The sequence below is a fragment of the Hylobates moloch genome, unplaced genomic scaffold (assembly GCF_009828535.3).
Source record: "Hylobates moloch isolate HMO894 unplaced genomic scaffold, HMol_V3 SCAFFOLD_8, whole genome shotgun sequence".
Taxonomy (NCBI): Eukaryota; Metazoa; Chordata; class Mammalia; order Primates; family Hylobatidae; genus Hylobates; species Hylobates moloch.
The window spans coordinates 82255055-82276011 of record NW_026652283.1 but is presented as its reverse complement, the minus strand read 5'-3'; the positions used below and the strand labels follow the sequence as shown (position 1 = coordinate 82276011).

The 20957-nt window shown below is 46.7% G+C and overlaps 1 protein-coding gene and 1 long non-coding RNA gene across 13 annotated transcripts in view; one reads left to right on the top strand and one right to left on the bottom strand.

Moving 5' to 3' along the window:
- LOC116473537 (uncharacterized) overlaps positions 1 to 20957 on the top strand; it is a 52195-nt gene that overhangs the window by 29960 nt on the left and 1278 nt on the right. Inside the window, exon 2 of the long non-coding RNA XR_009214498.1 lies at positions 17689 to 17818. This is a non-coding gene — a long non-coding RNA (uncharacterized LOC116473537). The remainder of the gene's footprint in view (positions 1 to 17688; positions 17819 to 20957) is intronic.
- KIF9 (kinesin family member 9) overlaps positions 10065 to 20957 on the bottom strand; it is a 49646-nt gene continuing 38753 nt past the window's right edge. For 6 of the 12 annotated variants that reach the window (XM_058442479.1, XM_058442476.1, XM_058442475.1 and 3 more), the window contains 5 exons: positions 18075 to 18251; positions 17666 to 17781; positions 17524 to 17580; positions 17147 to 17251; positions 10065 to 10371 (listed from right to left, as the gene is read on the bottom strand). In XM_058442479.1, coding sequence (XP_058298462.1) covers positions 10321 to 10371; positions 17147 to 17251; positions 17524 to 17580; positions 17666 to 17781; positions 18075 to 18251 — 506 coding nt within the window. In that variant the 3' untranslated portion in view covers positions 10065 to 10320. Of the gene's footprint in view, positions 10372 to 17146; positions 17252 to 17523; positions 17581 to 17665; positions 17782 to 18057; positions 18252 to 20957 lie in introns of those variants that run through there. The other 6 variants (XM_032161753.2, XM_032161752.2, XM_032161758.2 and 3 more) reach the window with 3 other exon arrangements.

Sequence of the window (20957 nt, the reverse complement as noted above, 5' to 3'; positions counted from 1 at the left end):
TTGGGCTGGTGGCTGCAGATTATGTATCAGAGTTCTATTTTTGTATACGGTCCAGCTATTGTCCATTTGCATATTCAGTCTCTCTGTGTTAAAACTGCTTGAATCTGGGGCTTTAAAAAAAAAAATAAGAGGTGGAGTCTTGCTATGTTGGCCAGAGTGGTCGCAAACTCCTGGCCTCAACAGTCCTCTTGACTCAGCCTCCTGAAATGCTAGTGTGAGCCACCATGCCTGGCCTGAATCCAGGGCTTTTTTATTCCACAGCTATGTTCTTTCCACTATTGAATGCTATTAGATAATATCAAGGAATTAAATAAAATATAATCAGCTTCTCCCTTTTCTCCTTCAAACACATCAGCCAACAGCTTTTTTCTTTTCTTTTCCTTTTTTTTTTTTTTTTTTGAGATAGAGTCTTGCTCTGTTGCCCAGGCTGGAGTGCAATGGCACGATCTCTGCTCACTGCAACCTCTGCCTCCCGGATTCAAGCGATTCTTCTGCCTCAGCCTCCCTAGTAGTTGGGATTACAGGTGTTCACCACTATGCCCAGCTAATTTTTGTATTTTAAGTAGAGACAGGGTTTCACCATGTTAGCCCAGCTGGTCTCAAACTCTTGACCTCAAGTGATCCACCTGCTTTGGCCTCCCAAATTGGTTGGATTACAGGCATGAGCCACCACGCCCAGCCAATAAATCATTTCTAATTTAGGCATAATAAGAGGTTGAATCACATCTGATGTAAGGCTTGTGGACTACGGGCATTTAACTGCTGAGTGAGCTTAGTTACACGTGCAGTATCCTCCTTTTCGTACATTTCTGATGTTCTCTTTTTGCCGTATTAGCATTACTTTGGGTTTTATGTGTTTTTTTGTTGTTGTTGCTGTAAATAAAAAATATATATAAAAACATAAAGTTTACAATTTTAACCATTTTAAAGTATACAATTTAGTAGTATTAAGTACATTCACATTGCTATGCAGCCATAACCACTATCCATTTCCAGAACATTTTCCTCATCCCAAACAAGAACTTTGTATTCATTACATGATAACTCCTCATTCCCTCCTTTCTCTGCCCTTGGCAAACACCATTCTACTTCTGTCTGACTACTCATACAGTATTTGTTCTTTTTGTCTGGCTTATTTCACTTAGCATAATGTTTTCAAGTTTCATCCATTTGGTAGCATGTATCAGAATTTCGTTCCTTTTTAAGGCTGAACAGTACTCCATTGTATGTATATATTACATTTTGTTTACCTATTTATCTGTTGTTGCATATTTGAGTTCTTAAAGTTAATTACACTAAGTATTATAGTTAAGAAGCACCAGTTTTTCTTCTAATACTATATTTGGAAAAATGGAGAGACAAAAATAGTACAAGACAGAGATGCTCAATCTGTAGCTTGTGGGGAAAAGATTCACAAATATACAGTAAGTAATCAGAGATGGAGGTAACCTATCAACCAGAATGTGACAATGTAAGGAACTTTGGAATAGGCAGAAAAGAGGACTTGGTGTCTCTAATAAAAAGCTATGCATTTTTAGTGCACACTCTTACAGGTAATCTAAATATAACTCTATCATTGCCTTGAGCTACTTTACAACTCTGTAAGTTATAGATAACTGATATTAATGCAAAATAATTCTTGTATAAACATGAAAATAAATTATATTCTGTGAAAAAAATGTTTGGCTATTGTGAATAATGGTGCTATGAACATGGGTGTACAAATATCTGTTAGAATCCCTACTTTTGATTATTTGTATATATACCTGGGAGAGGAATTACTGGACCATATGGTAATTTTTTTTTTCTTACCATCAGTTTGACTTTTTTTTTTTTTTTTTGAGACAAGAGTCTCGCTCTGTTTTCCAGGCTAGAGTGCAGTGATGCAATCTCGGCTCACTGCAACCTCCGTCTCCTGGGTTCAAGCAATTCTCTTGCCTCAGCCTCTCGAGTACCTGGGATTACAGGCGCCCACCACCATGCCCAGCTAATTTTTGCATTTTTAGTAGAGATGGGGTTTCACCATGTTGACCAGGCTGGTCTTGAACTCCTGACCTCAGGTGATTCGCCTGCCTCAGCCTCCCAAAGTGCTGGGATTACAGGCGTGAGCCACCGCGGCTGGCCTTTTTTTTTTTTTTTCTCTTTAGACAGGGTCTAGCTCTGTCACACAGGTTGGAGTGCAGTGGCACAATCTCAGCTCACTGCAACCTCTGCTTCCTGGGTTCAAGCCAGCCTCCCACCTCAGCCTCCTGAGTAGCTGGGACTATAGGCACATGCCACCATACCTGGCTTATTTTTGTATTTTTTGTAGAGATGGGGTCTCACTATGTTGCCCAGGCTGGTCTCAAACTCCTGAACTCAAGCAATCCACCCACCTTGGCCTCCCAAAGTACTAGGATTAAGATTATAGGTGTGAGCCACTGCTCCTGGCCAACTGGCCAACTCTTTTTTTTTTTTTTTTTTTCAGAGTCTTGCTCTGTCTCCCATGCTGGAGTGCAGTGACACAATCATAGCTCACTGCAGTCTCAAACTCCTGGGCTCAAACAATCCTCCCACCTTAGCCTCCCAAGTAGCTGAGACTATAAGTGTGTGCCACTGTGCCCTGCTAATTTAAAAAAAATTTTTTAGAGAGGGGGATTTACTATATTGCCCAGGCTCTTGAACTCCTGGCCTCAAGTCATCTTTCCACCTTGGCCTTCCACAGCACTAGGATTATAGATGTTAGCTACCACACCCAGATTTAAACTTAAAAAAAAATTAACACATAATAATTGTACATATTATGGAGTACATAGTAATGTTTTGATATACATAATGTAGAGTGATCAGATCAGGATAATTGTCACATCCATCATCTCAAACATTTATCATTTCTTTGTGTTAGGAACATTTAATATCCTCCTTCTAGCTATTTGAAACTATATATTACTGTTAACTATAGTCATCCTATAGTGCTATCGAACACTACAACTTATTCCTCCTATTTAGCTATCCTTTTGTGTCTTTCAACAAATCTCTCCGTCTCCCCTTTCGCCCTACTCTTTCCAGCCTCTAGTATCCTCTGTTCTACTTTTTACTTCTGAGATCAACTTTTTTTAGCTTCTATATATGAGTGAGAGCATGTGATGTTTAACTTTCTGCTCTTGGCTTATTTCACTTAACATAATATCCTCTAGTTCTATCCATGTCGCCACAAATGACAGGATTTCATTCTTTTCAATGGCTAGATAGTATCCTGTTGTGTATCAGTACCATATCTTTATCCATTCCTGTTGTTGCACACCTAGGTTATTTCATTTTTGGCCATTATGAATATGAATACTGCTGCAATAAACATGGAAGTGTATATATCTCTTTGCTATTGTCATTAACTTTTTGTTTGTTTTTTTTTTTGAGACAGGATCTTGCTCTATCTCCCAGGCTGGAGTGCAGTGGGGTGATTACAGCTCACTGCTGCCTTGATCTCCTGGGCTCAAGTGGTCCTCCCCATTCAGCTTCCTGAGTAGCTAGGACACTATGACCACAGGTGCATGCCACCATACCTAGCTATTTTTTTTTTTTTTTTTTTGAAACTGAGCCTGGCTTTCTCGCCCAGGCTGGAGTGCAATGGTGCAATCTCGGCTCACTGCAACCTCTGCCTCCCGGGTTCAAGCGATTCTCCTGCCTCAGCCTCCTGAGTAGTTGGGACTACAGGTGTGCACTATGACGCCCAGCTAATTTTTTGTATTTTTAGTAGAGATGGGGTTTCACCATTTTGGCCAGGATGGTTTCGATCTCTTGACCTCGTGATCCACCCGCCTTGGCCTCCCAAAATGCTGGGATTACAGGCAGACACCAAGCCCGGCCACCTAGCTAATTTTAAAATCATTTTTTGGCCAGGTGCGTTGGCCCCCCCTCGCCAATCCCAGCACTTTGGGAGGCTGAGGCAGGTGGATCACGAGGTAAGGAGTTTGAGACCAACTTGGCCAACATGATGAAACCCCGTCTCTACTAAAAATGCAAAAATCTCACTATGTTGCCCAAGCTGGTCTTGAACTCCTGAGCTCAGGCGGTCTGCCTGCTTCAGCCTCCTGAAGTGCTAGGATTACAGGCATGAGCCACCACGCCCAGCGGATGATGTTTTTGATGTCATATCTAAGAACTCTTTGCCCAACTCAAAGTCACAAGATATTTTCTCCAACGTTTTCTTATAGAAGTGGTTTTGTTTTGTTTTGTTTGTTCATTTGAGACGGAGTCTCGCTCTGTCGCCCAGGCTAGAGTGTAGTGGTGTGATCTCAGCTCACTGCAACCTCCGCCTCCTGGGTTCAAGCAATTCTTCGCCTCAGCCTCCCGAGTAGCTGGGATTACAGGCACCCACAACCATGCCTGGCTAATTGTTGTATTTTTAGTAGAGATGGGGTTTCACCATGTTGGCCAGGCTGGTCTTGAACTCCTGACCTCAAGTGATCCGCCCACCTCAGCCTCCCAAAGTGCTGGGATTACAGGCATGAGCCACTGCACCCAGCCGATTTAGCACCTTAATCAAAAATCAACTGACCAGTACTCACATTCCTGATTTCAAAATTTATTACTCCAGTCTGGGTAACCTAGTGAGACCTCACCTCTACAAAAATAAAAAGATAAATTAGCCAAGTGTGGTGGCAAGTGGCTGTAATCCTAGCTATTCAGGAGGCTGTGACCGTAGGATCGCTGAGCCCAGGAGATCAAGACTGCAGGGAGCTATGATCAGTTGTGCCACTGTATTCCAGCCTGGGTGATAGAGCAAGGCCCTGTCTCTAAAAAAACAAAAACAAATAAACAAAACTACTGATAATCTACAGGTCACATTTGGCAGGCTTCCAAATTAACCTGCCTGGAAAAGGTCTTATGATTCTTGGCTTACATTCTGTCCCTTAATAAAAAATCTTGGCATGCCTGTAATCCCAGCACTCTGAGAGGCTGAGGCAGGCAGATCACTTAAGCCCAGGAGTTCGAGACCAGCCTGGGCAACATGGTGAAACCCCATCTCTACACAAAATTCAAAAATTAGCTGGGTTGTGGTGGTGCCGTCTGTAGTCCCAGCTACTTGGTAGGCTGAAGTGGGAGGATTGCTTGAGCCGGGGGAGTTCAAGGCTGCAATGAGCCACTGCACTCCTCCAGCCTGGGGCATAACAGAGTGAGACCCCGTCTCAAAAAGACAAAACAAAGCAAAACAGGCAGGGCACGGTGGCTCACACCTGATCTTGCAGTGAGCCGAGATCGCGCCACTGCACTCCAGCCTGGGTGACAGACCGAGACTCTGTCTCAAAAAAAAAAAAAAAAAAAAAAAAAAGTATTTTGAGGCAGAGTTTTGCTCTTGTTGCCCAGGCTGGAGTACAATGGCGTCATCTCAGCTCACCACAACCTCTGCCTCCCGGGTTCAAGCAATTCTCCTGCCTCAGCCTCCCAAGTAGCTGGGATTACAGGCATGTGCCACCACGTCCAGCTAATTTTTTGTATTTTTAGTAGAGATGGGGTTTCTCCATGTTGGTCAGGCTGGTCTCGATCTCCTGACCTCAGGTGATCTGCCCACCTCGGCCTCCCAAAGTGCTGGGATTAAAGGCTTGAGCCACCGCGCCCGGCCAAGAACCTTCTCTCTTAACCTGAGTTCCTCAGTCTTAATGTGAGTTCCTCAAACTGTTGACATACTAATTAATATGTAATCTACTGAGACTGAAAAAGACACTAATTTCTTTCTAAATCATGAAGTTTTACTGATTATCTCATATGTAAAACATTTTAGCCTATATGTTGTAATCTGTAGCCAATGATTGACCCTCTATATTATACCCTCTAGTGGAAAAAGACAAAGATAACTCTGCCTTGTGTAGTGGTTCACGCCTGTAATCCCAAGGCTTTGGGATAAGCGTAGAATTTTTAGAGAAGAATTAAAAATAATGCTGTGCCTAGGCAACATAGTATGGCCCTGTCTGTACAAAAATAATTAGCCTGGCCGGGCGCGGTGGCTCCCGCCTGTAATCCCAGCACTTTGGGAGGCCAAGGTGGGCGGATCACCTGAGGTCAGGAGTTCGAGACCAGCCTCAACATGGAGAAACCCCATCTCTACTAAAAATACAAAATTAGCTAGGCATGGTGGTGCATGCCTGTAATCCCAGCTTCTTGGAGGCTGAGGTGTGAGAATCGCTTGAACCCGGGAGGCAGAGGTTGCAATGAATGGAGATCGCACCACTTCACTCCAGCCTGGCAAGAGAGTGAAACTCTGTCTCTAAAAAAGGCGGGGAGTGGTGATTCACATCGTAATCCCAGCACTTTGGGAGGCCGAGGCAGGCGGATCACGAGGTCAGGTGTTTGAGACCAGCCTGGCCAAGAGACCAGCCTGGCCAATATGTTGAAACCCCATCTCTATTAAAAATACAAAAGTTTGCTGGGCGTGGTGGCACATGCCTGTAATCCCAACTACTCAGAAGGCTGAGGCAAGGAGAATCGCTTGAACCCAGGAGGTGGAGGTTGCAGTGAGCCAAGATTGTGCCATTGCACTCCAGCCTGGGAGACACAGCGAGACTCTGACTCAAAAAAAAAAAAAAAAAAAAAAAAAAAAAAAAGCGACATTTAAGCAAGGACCTAGGAAAGTGAATCATGTGGACATATAGGGAAAGAATGTTTTAGGCAGAGGAAATAGCCATTGCAAACGCCCGGAAGCAGGAGCTGTCTGTCTGGCATGTTGGGAGGAAAAGTAAGGAAGCCCATGTGGCTGGAGTAGAGTGAGCAAGGGGACAGTAGACGAGACAAGAGTAGAGAAATCATAGAAGTCACGATTATATAGGATCTGATGGGATGTTTTAAGGATTTGGGTTTCACTCTGAGTAAAATAGGAAACCATTAAAAATTTGAGAAGAAGTGTAATGTGATCTAACATATTTCAGAAGGTCAACCAGGGCTAGACCTGGTGGCTCACACTTGTAATCCTACCTACTCTGGAGGCTGACATGGGAGGATTGTTTGAACCCAGGAATTCGAGGATGCAATGAGCTAGGATCATGCCACTGCTCTCCAGTGTGAGAAAAAAAAAAAAAAGGTTCAGCCAGGCTGCTGTTCTAGAAATAGAGAGCAAAAGGAGAAGCCAGGAGACAGGAAGCTGTTGCAATATCCAGGCAAGAAGTGGTGAGAAGTGGTCAGATTTTGAATATAGGAGGAAGGTAAAGCCTACTGAATTTCTGGATTCAGTGTGAGGTCTGAGAGAATAGAGGAATGAAGTACAAAACTAAGGATTTTAGCCTGAGCAATTAGGCTAAGGAAGGTTATGGGTAAAGTATGTTTAGGGAGACAATTAGACATTCGGTTTTCTAGCTCACCTCTTCACCAGTGATGAAGCCTTCAGGGTGCCATCTTTATTCAGGCAGTCCCATTTCCAACTTCCTATATGGCATGAACCGAAGTCTTATTTCTCATACTTATGTGGGCATTTAACCTTCAAAAGTAACAATCCGCTCACATACCTTCTCCTGGTCCCTAGAAGCCATAGCCAGTTCACATGCTGACCACTCAGGTTTTCAGTTCCTCCTTTATCTCCAGCTCCTGACAGTTCCTTTTCTTGCAAATTTTACTTTGTACAGTCGTCCCTTGGGATTGGCTCCAGGGCCCTTCCATATGCCAAAATCCACATATAAGTCCTGCACTCAGCCCTGCGGAACCTGCACATACAAAAAGTTGACTCTCCACATATGCGGATTTTGCATCTGTTGAATACTGTATTTTCAATCCACCTTTGGTTGAAAAAATCCCATGTATAAGTGGACTTGTGCATTTCAAACCCGTGTTGTTCAAGGGTCAACTGTATTTCTTTTCTCTTTTTCTTTTTTTTTGAGATAGAATCTCTGTTCCCCAGGCTGGAGTGCAGCAGTGTGATCTCAGCTCACTGCAGCCTCCGCCTCTCAGGTTCAAGCAATTCTTGTGTCTCAGCCTCCCAAGTAGCTGGGATTACAGGCGTGCACCACCACACCCGGCTAATTTTTGTATTTTTAGTAGAGATGGGTTTTTGCCACATTTGCCAGGCTGGTCTCAAACTCCTGGCCTCAAGTGATCTACCTGCCTCAGCCTCCCAAAGTGCTGGGATTACAGGCATGAACCACCGCACGTGGCCTCAAGGGTCAACTGTATTTAAAAGAATGTTATACTTTAGTCAGCACCTCTATTTGTAGCAGGAATGTTTTCAGGTTATCTCACCTGTCACGTTGTTGCAACTGGAAGTCCCTCCAGGGGTGACTTGGATGGCCAAATTAACTCAGCAGGAATTATTTTCTGGAATGACAGACCCATCTGAATGAACACAACACCCCTACCTTCCTGCCATGTTGGAAGCATCAACTCCTGGAAGCATCAGTCAGGGGAAGAGAAAGGAGCTGGAGGAGGGAGAGGGCAGAGCCCTCAAGGCAATCCTATCACTTTCTTCAACAAAATCCATGTCCATCTGCTGATGGGCTGAAGAGCAGAATCACAGGGTTTTTTATTGGATAGAGACTATCCAGTTCAACCTTCAACCAGGTGCAACCTCCTTGCCAGACAGCCTACTGCTGCAGGGCCCTTACTAATGACTTCATGCCAGGACTGCTCTCATTTTAAGCCTCTTCTTATTTTGAGATAGCAATCTTGGCCAGGAGAGGTGGCTCACACCTGTAATCCCTTGGCACTTTAGGAGGCTGAGGTGGGAGGATCGTTTGAGCCCAGAAGTTTTGAGACCATTCTGGACAACATAGTGAGACTCCATCTCCACAAAAAATTTAAAAACTAGCCAGGCATGGTGGTGCACACCTGTAGTCCTAGCTACTCAGGAGGCTGGGGTGGGAGGATTGAGCCCAGGAGGTTGAGGCTGCAAGGAGCTGTGACGGTACCACTGCACTCCAGCCTGGATGACAGAGTGACACCCTGTCTCAAAAACAACAACAATAACAACAAAACCTTTGGGAAAAATGTTTGCTACTCATTCAGCCCACATCCTCTTGCTTTCCCTTCTACCTGGCAGCCCCTCATGGCCTCTGTCACATTTCTCTTCCTCTTCAGGTAAGCAGACCTAGTTCCTTCCATCTTTCCTCATACAAAGTGGTCCCAGAGCTGGATATCACCCACCAGAAGTGATGCATTTTTCTCTCACAGCTTCCCATGACAGGGCTGCCAGGTGAGCAGAACCTCCTCTCCCACTGTTGGAAGAATAACAGCAACCTCAAGGGCCTGATGAGGGTGTCAGATGGGGGAGCACCCACAGAGTGCCAGGCCAAGGCCTTGACCCATAAGAACAGAAGAGGGGGTGAGATACAATTCCAAGGAAGCGCTGGAACTTTTCACTCAGTGGAGACTTGGTTTACCAACCCAGGGGCGTATTAGTCAGCCTGGAAGGCCCCAGAGGGCCTGAGTTTGTTCTCTGAGCAAAGTAGTGAACTCTTTCCCTTTGGTGCCACCACCAAGGGCCCAAGCTGCAGCCTGATAATTTGATAGAGAGTGATATCTTCTCTCTTCCCTGCTCAGCCTTGACAGTGATCCCAGTTCCTATTCAGGGTAAATCATTCACTTTCACTTCTGCTCAGCGCAGCCTACACACAGAGAGAGAAGGCGGGGAGGGGAGGCACCCTGGCGCCTGGTGGCCGTGCATGCTGCATAGGGAAGGCCGTGGTGTTCTGGAAACACACAGAGGACATGTCTCCCAGAAGCTGCTCATTTATTCCCTGGTACATGGAGCCAGCTCTGCCTCAGCCCTTTCTGGTCTCTGTGGCTAGACCTTATCCTCCCCTGGTTGCCAAATGAAGGAGGGCCTCCTCCTGTCCTCTTCACTGGCTCAGAAACACACAAAAGATGTCTCGAGAGAACTTAGGGTCTCAGGGAGCTGTGAGAAGCAGAGCTCCTCAGACCGAGCTCACCACCCCCACCCTAGGATGTCTATCCAGGAAAGGGGCTGACCAGTGGGACAAAGGCCTGCCAGGAGGAGCCTGGCTGAGCTACTTTTCTGCCTTCCTACTTGAGACTCAGTTCTAACCTCACACATAGAGAATACGTCCTTTCAGACAGGAAATAAGACAAAGTTCTCAGATGAGCACTGAAAGTCCAAACTAGAAAGTTATTTTATCCTGTCCCTGCATATTAGACAGTGAATTAAAACCCAAAGTGCTCTGTGGAGATGAGCAAGGTTGTCCTTGGAGGATGCTCCTCCCAACATGCAGGCCATATGTGTTCTCTGTGCTGGGTCCCAGCCTTGGAGTAGAGGGGCTGCAGCTCTGGGCAGGTGGTTGAGCAGCTCCACTACAGTAGGTTGGAGTTGCTGGTCTTGTCCTTTAAGGTACCGGTGATGAGGTTCTATTTTCTATGTGCCTGCTGGAGGCCCATCATGGTTTTCAAGTAATTATGCTGGACACAGAGGGAGGAGAAAACAGGAACTTATTAGGAGGGATAGACATAGCAGGGACTCAGACCAGGCCACTCACATTCACCCTATCAATCATTCCTCCTGCAAACATCATGGGTTGTGGACAAGGATTCCTTCTGAGTAGCCCCAATTCTCTGAGAAATAACATTCCATTCAAACTCTTTCATTCTTTTATCCTAAAGAAAATGTGTAAAACTATTTTAAAACAGTCTGGCAGGCATATTTGAAAAGAGGCATGTAGGTTTCAAGGGCATACTTGGGAGTTTCTGATAGGGAATAGGTTCAGAAAGAAAAGAAGAGGGTTCTATCTCCAGAGGAGTTAGGGGCCAGGTATTCATAAGGGCCCTCTCTTTGCCACTGCAGTCAATCAGATGTTCACAAATTATACCTTTTTAATGCATCACTAGGCTCTTAGAAAGCAGGTGAAAACTGTAGGCTGAAACAGAAACAGTGGGCTGTAAGCCAGAAAATGCTAAAACTAGCTTGGAACATGGAATCTTAGGTTCCCCACAAAGTAGGAGTCTGAATTGAAGCTCCCGTATTAAATTGGAATTCTTGAAGAGGGTTAAAATGGTCCTGGGTTGGTAATGCCCCATGGCTAACTGCAGAAAGCAAGTGCAAACCTTTTCAGGGGGAAAATAATTTCTATTTATGTGTTCAGGTCTCCTTGAGCTTAAGTTCGATCAAACACAAGCTCACGATTTCAATACACACACAAACACACATACACACACCACTGTCAAGCCACCATGAGACTCAGTAAAACAGGAAGCAGATTTTGACCATGAAAAATCTGATCTATATGTTTCCTATATAAAAAATATATATTTAAATAACTATAACATAGAATTGAAAGAACATGGAGTGGTTCAAGTATAACATTTGCATAAAAAGTTTGTGCATAGGCATATCTTAAACATTAAAAATGGCCAATACAGAGAATTCTAGAGATTGGGGAATGAGAAAATAGAATTTTGACCTGTAGAAATACAGGATTCCTCTGCTTAATGATTTAGAATTTTTTTTTTTTTTTTGAGATGGAGTCTCGCTCTGTCACCCAGGCCGGAGTACAGTGGCGCAATCTCGGCTCACTACAACCTCTGCCTCCCTGGTTCAAGCGATTATCCTGCCTCAGCCTCCTGAGTAGCTGGGATTACACGTGTGCACCACCATCCCCAGCTAGTTTTTGTGTTTTTAATAAAGACAGGGTTTCACCATGTTGGCCAGGCTGGTCTTGAACTCCTCACCTTAAGTGATCCGCCCACCTCAGTCTCCCAAAGTGCTGGGATTACAGGCGTGAGCCACCGCGCCTGGCGAGCTGCATATTTTAAATGGGCGAATTGTATGGTATGCAAATTCTATCTCAATAAAGCCTTTTAAAAAGCATAAAATAAGAATTTATTTAAAATAACTAGCGGGGCACAGGGGCTCACGCCCACGATCCCAGCACTTTGGGAAGCTGAGGTGAGAGGACTGCTTGAGCCCAGGATATCAAGACTGCAGTGAGCTATGACCGTGTCACTGCACTCCCTCCAGCTTGGGTGACAGAGCAAGACCTTGTCAAAAAAAAAAAAAGGCTGGGTGCAGTGGCTCATGCCTGTGATCCCAGCACTTTGGAAGGCCCAGGCAGGAGGATCCCTTGAGTCTAGGAACTGGAGACCAGCCTGAGCAACATAGGGAGACTCAGTCTCTATTTTTAAAAAAATTTTTTTAATTAAAAAGAAAAAGAATGCCAGGCACAGTGGCTTATGCCTGTAATCCCAGCACTTTGGGAGGCCGAGGCGGGCAGATCACCTGCGGTCGGGAGTTTGAGACCAGCCTGACCAACGGGAAAAACCCCATCTCTACTAAAAATACAAAATTAGCCGGTAGTGGTGGTGCATGCCTGTAATCCCAGCTACTCAGGAGGCCGAGGCAGGAGAATCGCTTAAACCTGGGAGGTGGAGGTTGCAGTGAGCCAAGATCACACCATTGCACTCCAGCCTGGGTGACAGAGAAAGACTCCATTTCGGGGAAAAAAAAAAGAAATTACCCAGGCTGGGCATGGTGGCTCATGCCTCTAATCCCAGCACTTTGGGAAGCCAAAGCAGGTGGATCACGAGGTCAGGAGTTCGAGACCAGCCTGGCCAACATGGTGAAACCCTGTCTGTATTAAAAATACAAAAATTAGCCAGGCATGGTGGCACACGCCTATAATCCCAGCTACTTGGGAGGCTGAGGCAGGAGAATCGCTTACAACCCAGGGGGCGGAGGCTGCAGTGAGCTGAGATTGCGCCACTTCACTTCAGCCTGGGTGAAAGAGCAAAAGTCTGTCTAAAATAAAAAGTTACCTAAATTACAGCATAGAGAAATGAGGAGCTGGAAGAAACATAAGATATTTTAAGAGATACAGAGGACAGAATGAAATAAAATACATCTAATCAGAGTCCTAGAAATGAGAATAGAAAGAAAAGGGAGGCAGTATGCAAAAAGATAACGGTTCCAATATCCCTTTCATGATTGAGAAAAAAAAATACATACTCAATGAATAGGAACAGAAAAGAACGTCTTCAACCTAATAAAGAGCAGGTTCTAAGGTAAAGCCTCTAAGTGTGCTACCCCAAGTGTGGTCCTGGACTAGCAGCATGGACATCATCTGGGAGTTTATTCAAAATATAGAATCTTAGGCTTCATCAGTATCTGCTTTTTTTTTTTTTTTTTGACAGAGTTTCTCTTCATTGCCCAGGCTGGAGTGCAGTGGTGCAAGCTTGGCTCACTGCAATCTCCACCTCCCTGGTTTAAGCAATTCTCACACCTCAGCCTCCCAAGTAGCTGGGATTACAGGCGTGCACAGGCATGCACCACCATGGCTGGCTAATTTTTGTATTTTTAGTAGAGATGAGGTTTCACCATGATGGCCAGGCTGGTCTCGAACTCCTGGCCTCAAGTGATCTGCCCACCTCAGCCGCCCAAAGTACTGGGATTATAGGCACGAGCTATTGTTACCGGCCATCTGCATTCTAAAAATACCCCCGGTGATTTGTGTGCACAGCACAGGATGGGACGTGCTGCTCTATGGGACCTTCAGAATCCATGTAAGAAACCCCTATGCTTAAGCCTCTCTGGATGGGCTTCAGCTCCTCACAGCCATCAGGTCAGTGAAGATGTCAGCTTAATCCTAAACATAAAGAGTGAATTCAACTGGGGGAAATGATGACACAAAATCCAGAAACTAAGAAAAAGAATACCGATAAACTCGTGCTACGGTCTGAATATCAGTGTCTCCCAAAAATTCATATGTTGAAAGCTAATCCCCATGGTGATGCTATGAAGAGGTGAGGCCTTTGAGAGGTGACAGGTCTTGAAGGCTCTGCCCTCAGGGATGGGATTAGTGCCCTATAAAAGGGGCCTGAGGGAGCTCATTAGTTTATTGCACTTCTGCTGTGTGAGGACACAACTAGAAGGCACCACCTCTGAAGCGGAGGGCAAACGCTTACTAGCCCATATCTATCTATCTGCTGATGCCTTGATGTTATACTTGCCAGCTTCCAGAACTGTGAGCAATACATTTCTGCTTTTTTTTTTTTTTTTTTTACTGAGTCTCACTCTGTCGCCCAGGCTGGAGTGCAGTGGCGCGATCTCAGCTCACCGCAACCTCCACCTCCCAGGTTCAATCAATTCTCCTGCCTCAGTCTCCCAAGTAGCTGGAACTACAGATATGCGTCACCATGCTCGGCTAATTTTTGTATTTTTAATAGAGATGAGGTTTCACCATGTTGGCCAGGCTGGTCTTGAACTCCTGACCTCAGGTGATCCACTCACCTCAGTTTCCCAAAGTGCTGGGATTACAGGCGTGAGCCACTGCGCCCAGCCCATTTCTGCTGTTTATAAATTCCCCAGTCTAAGGTATTTTGTTGCAGCAGCCTAAATGGACTAAGCTTGATTTCTTAAAAATAACAAAATACCTACACAAAACCACAAGGAAAGTCGGCCGGGCATGCTGGCTCACACCTGTAATCCCAGCACTTTGGGAGTCCGAGGCGGGTGGATCAAGAGGTCAGGAGATCGAGACCATCCTGGCTAACATGGTAAAACCCCGTCTCTACTAAAAATACAAAAAATTAGTTGGGCATGGTGGTGGGCGCCTGTAGTCCCAGCTACTCAGGAGGCTGAGGCAGGAGAATGGCATGAACCCGGGAGGCGGAGTTGCAGTGAGCCAAGATCGCGCCACTGCATTCTAGCTTGGGTGACAGAGCGAGACTCCATCTCAAAAAAAAAAAAAAAAAAAAAAAAAACCATAAGGAAAGTAAAAAAAAAATGACAAACAGGAAAAAATAGGTGTAAATCATATCACAAAGAGCTAATTTCTTGGTCAGGTGCAGTGGCTTATATCTGTAATCCCAGCACTTTGGGAGGCCAAGGTGGGTGGATCACCTGAGGTCAGGAGTTCGAGACCAGCCTGGCCAATATGGTGAAACCCTGTCTCTACTTAAAATACAAAAAAATTAGCCGGGTGTGGTTGTGGGTGCTTGTAGTCCCAGTTATTCAGGAGGCTGAGGCAGAAGAATAGTTTGAGCCCAGAGGCAGAAGTTGCAGTGAGCCAACACTGTGCCACTGCATTCCAGCCTGGGCGACAGAGTGAGACTCTGTCTCAAAAAAAAAAAAAAAAAAAGTTCCTAAAAATTAATAAGAAAAAACTGGCCAGGTACAATGGCTCATGCCTGTAATCCCAGCACTTTGGGAGGCCAGGGCAGGCAGATCACTTGAGCCTAGGTGTTTGACACCAGCCTGGGCAACAAGGCAAAACCTCATCTCTACCAAAAAAAAAAAAATTAGCTGGGCATGTGGTGCATGCCTATAGTCCCAGCTACTCAGGAGGCTGAGGTGGAAGGATTGCTTCAATCTGTGAGATCGAGGCTGTAATGAGCCATGATCATGCCACTGCACTCTAGCCTGGGCAACAGAGCACAATACTGTCTCAAAAGAAAAAAAAAAAAAAGACACAGAAGCACCTATAGGTTGACACAGCATGATCTTCAGGATGTGTTGCTAAGTAGAAAAAGCAAGATGCAGAAAACGAGGGGAAGCCAGCCATGGTGGCTCATGCCTGTAATCCCAGCACTTTGGGAGGCCAAGGCGGGTGGATCACCTGAGGTCAGGAGTTCGAGACCAGCCTGGCCAACATGGTGAACCCCCATCTCTACTAAAAATACAAAAAATTAGCCGGGCGTGGTGGCACGCCTGTAATCCCAGCTACTCAGGAGGCTGAGGCAAGAGAATCACTTGAACCCGGGAGGCGGAGGTTGCAGTGAGCTGAGGTCACGCCATTGCACTCCAGCCAGGGCAATAAGAGTGAAATTCCATCCCCCCGCCCGCCAAAAAAAAGAGAGAAAACTGAGGGGAACACTAGAAACAAGTGATGGGGTGTCCTGTCAGAGGGGGTTGCCAGGATCTGAAACAAGTGACAGGGGTGCCCTATCAGAAGCTCATGCATGTACTTTCTTTTTTTTTTGGAGACGGAGTCTCTCACTCTGTCGCCCAGGCTGGAGTGTAGTGGTACCTCAGCTCACTGTGACCTCCACCTCCCAGGTTCCAGCAATTGTCCTGCCTCAGCCTCCCGAATGGCTGGGACTACAGGAGCATGCTGCCACACCCAGCTAAGTTTTCGTATTTTAGTAGAGACAGGGTTTCACCATGTTGCCCAGGCTGGTCTCAAACTCCTGAGCTCAGGCAATCCACCTGCCTCAGCCTCCCAAAGTCTGGGATTACAGGCGTGAGCCACCGCGCCCAGCCAGAGCCACTGTGCCCAGCATTTTTTTTTCTTTTTTTTTGAGACAGAGTTTCGCTTTGTTGCACAGGCTGGAGTAAAGTGGTGTGATCTTGGCTCACTGCAACCTCTACCTCCCAGGTTCAAGCGATTCTCCTGCCTCAGCCTCCTGAGTAGCTGGAATTACAGACATGTGCCACCACGCCTGGCTAATTTTTTGTATTTTTGGTAGACAGGGTTTCATCATGTTGCCCCGGCTGGTCTTGTACTCCTGACCTCAAGTGATCCACCCACCTCGGCCTCCCAAACTGCTGGGATTACAGGTGTGAGCCACCGTGCCCAGCCACGTACTTTCATGCTTTCTTAATGTTTGAAACACCTGAATGTATCACCTAATGAGTATGTTAATAAATAACTACAAAAATATTTGTGAAAGAATGAACTCACTTGGGCATCTGCCCCGTGTGCATCTGCCACTTGCTGTATAAGCACTGCCTGTGCGCAAAGAGGAGTGTGCAGTGCACAGGGCCCTCTTTGTTCTGGCTCCAGGCAAGGCCTTAGTAGAGTGGAGACCCTCTGCACCAGCCTAACCTGCTCGAAGAGAAGAGTACCCCACCCAATCTATAGCTAATGCCATGTCTAGCTGTGCCTCAGCTGCATGTGATCCTCTGTCCCCTGCCACCTGTGCAGAGTGAACCCTGTTGGAGAGGTCTTCCCTGACAGGTGGAAGCCTCAGGGGATCCCTGGGCCTTGTGCTGCGAACCATACATAGGCTAGTCAGTACTCACCAGCCATGTCCTGGCTTGGCCATGGTTGGTGGGACTCCTCTAGGGTCCAGCCCAATCGCAGTCTAGTTGGCAGAAGACACCCACTGACTGAGGGTGACTAATCTCCTTGGAATGGTGCCATTCCTCCCCTACCTCTCTAAAATAGGGAATATGATCCTGGGTTTCCTAGTCATGAGGTCACTGAGGCTCCCATCCTCCTGGAGACATAGGCCTCTGAGTTACCTTCTGCTCTGTCTTGACTTTGGCATTGTAGAAGGAGATGGAATCAGGGCCCTCAGGAAGCACCCTCTGCTGCAGCTGGCTGAATTTGTCCTGGTCATCTTCTCCCTGGGGGAGGACAGTCCCTTTAGCATGGTATTGTCAGGATATACCCTAGCAGAGCCTGTGGTGGGCATCAGGGCAGTCCCTTGCTGGGTTTGTGCCACACACCGCCCCCCCCACCAAAAGGACATCTCACAGCCCTCCAGCCCCCATGTCTGTCAGTGTTCCCACAGACAACCTGTAACTGCTGCCTGAGCAGGATGAACTGCTTTAGGAAGGTGGCAGTAGCAAGAGGGGTATTTTCCCCCATCCCTTGGTAACCGAGGAGAGACCCGTACCTGCCCACCTGCCTGGGCTGGCTGTGGAGAGGCTGGGAGCACCACACACACTGCCATCTTTGTGATGAGAACAGAGGTCAAGGGGCACTGCCCATTGCCCCATGCTCAATCACTGCCACGCCCCTGCCCTTGTGCCGCTCACCAGAGACACAATCCTGTTCACAGGGACCATGCCTGGCCGGATGCTGCTGCCTGGCTTCAGTGCCATCTGCATGTCCTCAGGGATGACAAAGGACTCGTTGTACCAGATGTCAAATTCTACAAGGAGATGAGGAGACAGAACCTGAGGAAGCCGGTAAGGGCTGTGTGCTCTCATCTGTCTTATGTCTGTTGCAGGCTCACCACCTGTTCACTTCCTACTCCAGGGTCTTACCCTGTCCCCGTCTCCATCTCTGGCCCTCACAGTCCTGGGAACCACACATCTGAAGCCCCTGCCCAGCCCCCGGCTCTGCCAGAGAGAAACTCTGAGGGTGCTTCCAGAACTCAGGCTGTGGCCTCTCCCTGAGCCTCCTTGTACCTCAGGAGGCGGCCAACCTTCCCAACTGTCGCACCCATGAGCAGGCGGTGGCGACACTGATCTACTAGGTGCTGGCAATACTGGATCTCAGCCCTGAGGTCACGCAGGTCCTGGTACTCGCTGCGGTACTGCTTCTTGAGGTCTTTGAGCTTCAGGATCAGCAGGAATTCTTCCTCATCAATGATCATCAGCCCCTTGTTTTCGTACTCGCCTGCAAGGTGATGGAAGAAGTCAGGAAATGAGGAGGTGTCCGCCGGAAATTGGGGGAGGAAGGGATTCCAGAAAGTGGGCACAGAGCTGGCAAATCATGAAGATAGGAGACCACAGGCAGGGCTGGCCCATGGCAAGGAGATGGGCAAAGCACAAGAAGGTCAGGCTGCCAGGGCATAATCTCACAGGGAGGGGAGCTCAGCTCAGTGGGGCCACACTGGCATTTTAGGACAAACAGGAGCAGAGGGCAGGGGAAGGTGCAGAAGGCCCATGCTCCATGCTTATTTTATTTAAAACTCTAGTAGCCAAAGATATTTAGTAAGTACCCCTAGTATACAAATGTCTATTTTTCTTGTAAATTACATCTACAAACTGCCATCACTGGCTAGTACTACAAGACACTTGAGCAAGGCTCCTTATTAATAACAGCAGATGTTCAAATTGTCTCTTGCTGATACACACGTCCACCAGCCACTTTCTTTTTTTTTTTTTTTTTTTTGAGATGGCGTCTCGCCTTGTTGCCCAGGCTAGAGTGCAGTGGCACAATCTCGGCTCACTGCAACTCCGCCTTCCAACTTCAAGCGATTCTCCTCCCTTAGCCTCCTAAATAACTGGGATTACAGGCATGTGCCACTACGCCCAGCTGATTTTTGTATTTTTAGTAGAAACAGGGTTTTACCATGTTGCCCAGGCTGGTCTTGAATTCCTGACCTCAGGTGATCCGTCCGCCTCAGCCTCCCAAAGTGGTAGGATTACAGGCATGAGCCACCATGCGCAGCTCACCAGCTACCTTCTTGTTAGAGATGATTAGACATCTATATCGTGTTGAGTAGCTATCAAAGGGCTCCAGGGACAAGGGTCAGTGCTATTAGTCTCTTTGCATGGATCTTTTAAGGTCTGTCAGTTCAGTGACAGTTGCTGGGTTAAGACAAAATAATTTGGTGTGCAAAGCCATTCACCCTGTTCTCCACTGCTCACAGCACCTGAAAGCTTAGCAAAGGCATCACATCAACTCCCATCCCCAAGTGTAGGGTAAGTGTGTTCTGCATGTGACCTGAGGTGTGTGGCTGGGGTGCATGAGGCAGCCCCCAGGTGCTAGAGGAAAGCGTTAGCACTTCTTGGCCGGGCGCGGTGGCTCACGCCTGTAATCCCAGCACTTTGGGAGGCCGAGGCAGGCGGATCACGAGGTCAGGAGATCGAGACCATCCTGGCTAACACAGTGAAACCCCATCTCCACTAAAAATACAAAAAAAAACTAGCCGGGTGAGGTGGCGGGCGCCTGTAGTCCCAGCTACTCGGGAGGCTGAGGCTGGAGAATGGCGTGAACCCCGGGGGGCGGAGCCTGCAGTGAGCCGAGATCGCGCCACTGCACTCCAGCCTGGGCGACAGCGAGACTCTGTCACCAAAAAAAAAAAAAAAAAAAAAAAAGTGTTAGCACTTCCACTGATGTTTATTGAGAAAAAAGTGAGACACATTAAAAGCCACTAATGGAGTCATTAATGGAAAAGCAAATGTCTAGACTCTGGGATCTGGGATCTGGAGTGGGGAGTGGGAGTCACCCTCACCAGGTGTCTCACCTTCAATGCAGAGCAATCTGCTGTGGTCTCTATGCTGTGGGAGGTCCCTGATGTGATTATTTGGATAAGCCACAATCCTTTACAGAGTAGAGTCTTTACACTACTCTGTGGAGTTGGGGAGTAACTGTGAACATCTTTTGTTCTACTCAGAGGATCTCTGATTATCTCCAGGAAAAAAAAGAGTTGAATTTAAAGATGATTTTACATTTTTACATTTTTCTCTTTTTCTTCTCTTTGTTTCTTTTTCTTTTTCTTGAATTACTGGCCTCAGGTTCTTTTACAAGAGACTAATGTTCCAAATTAGTTGACCTTTCTGGGTCAACAAGTGGCTGTCAATAATAAGGTATCTGAGAGATTGATTGATTGATTGATTGATTTGACAGGGCCTCACTCTGTCGCCAAGGCTAAAGTGCCATGACATGATCATGGCTCACTGCAACGTCAACCTTCTGGGCTCAGGTGATCCTTTCACCGTGCCTCCCAAGTAACTGAGACTATAGGCATGTGCCACCACGCCCAGCTAATTTTTTATGTTTTCTTGTAGAGACAGGGTCTCACTGAATTGCCCAGACTGGTCTCAAACTCCTGTGCTCAAGCAATCCACCTGCCTCAGCCTCCCAAAGTGCTGAGATTACAGGTGCGAGCCACTTCGCCTGGCCTAGAAGATATGAGTTTACTTGATCTGTTCAAGTAAATTCAATAAAATAAAGGTATTTTATTAATATTCTAATAATCAGTGGAAAAACAACTACGGGGGACAGCACAAAAATGGGTATTTTTTGATACTGATAGATAATTTTTTTTTTTTTTGAGACGGAGTCTCGCTCTGTCTCCCAGGCTGGAGTGCAGTGGCGCGATCTCGGCTCACTGCAAGCTCTGCCTCCTGGGTTTTACACCATTCTCCTGCCTCAGCCTCCCCAGTAGCTGGGACTACAGGCGTGCACCACCTACGCCCGACTAATATTTTTGTATTTTTAGCAGAGACAGGGTTTCACTGTGTTAGCTAGGATGGCCTTGATCTCCTGACCTCATGATCCACCCACCTTGGCCTCCCAAAGTGCTGGGATTACAGGCGTGAGCCACCGCACCCGGCCAAAAATCGGGCAGATCACCTGAGGTCGGGAGTTCGA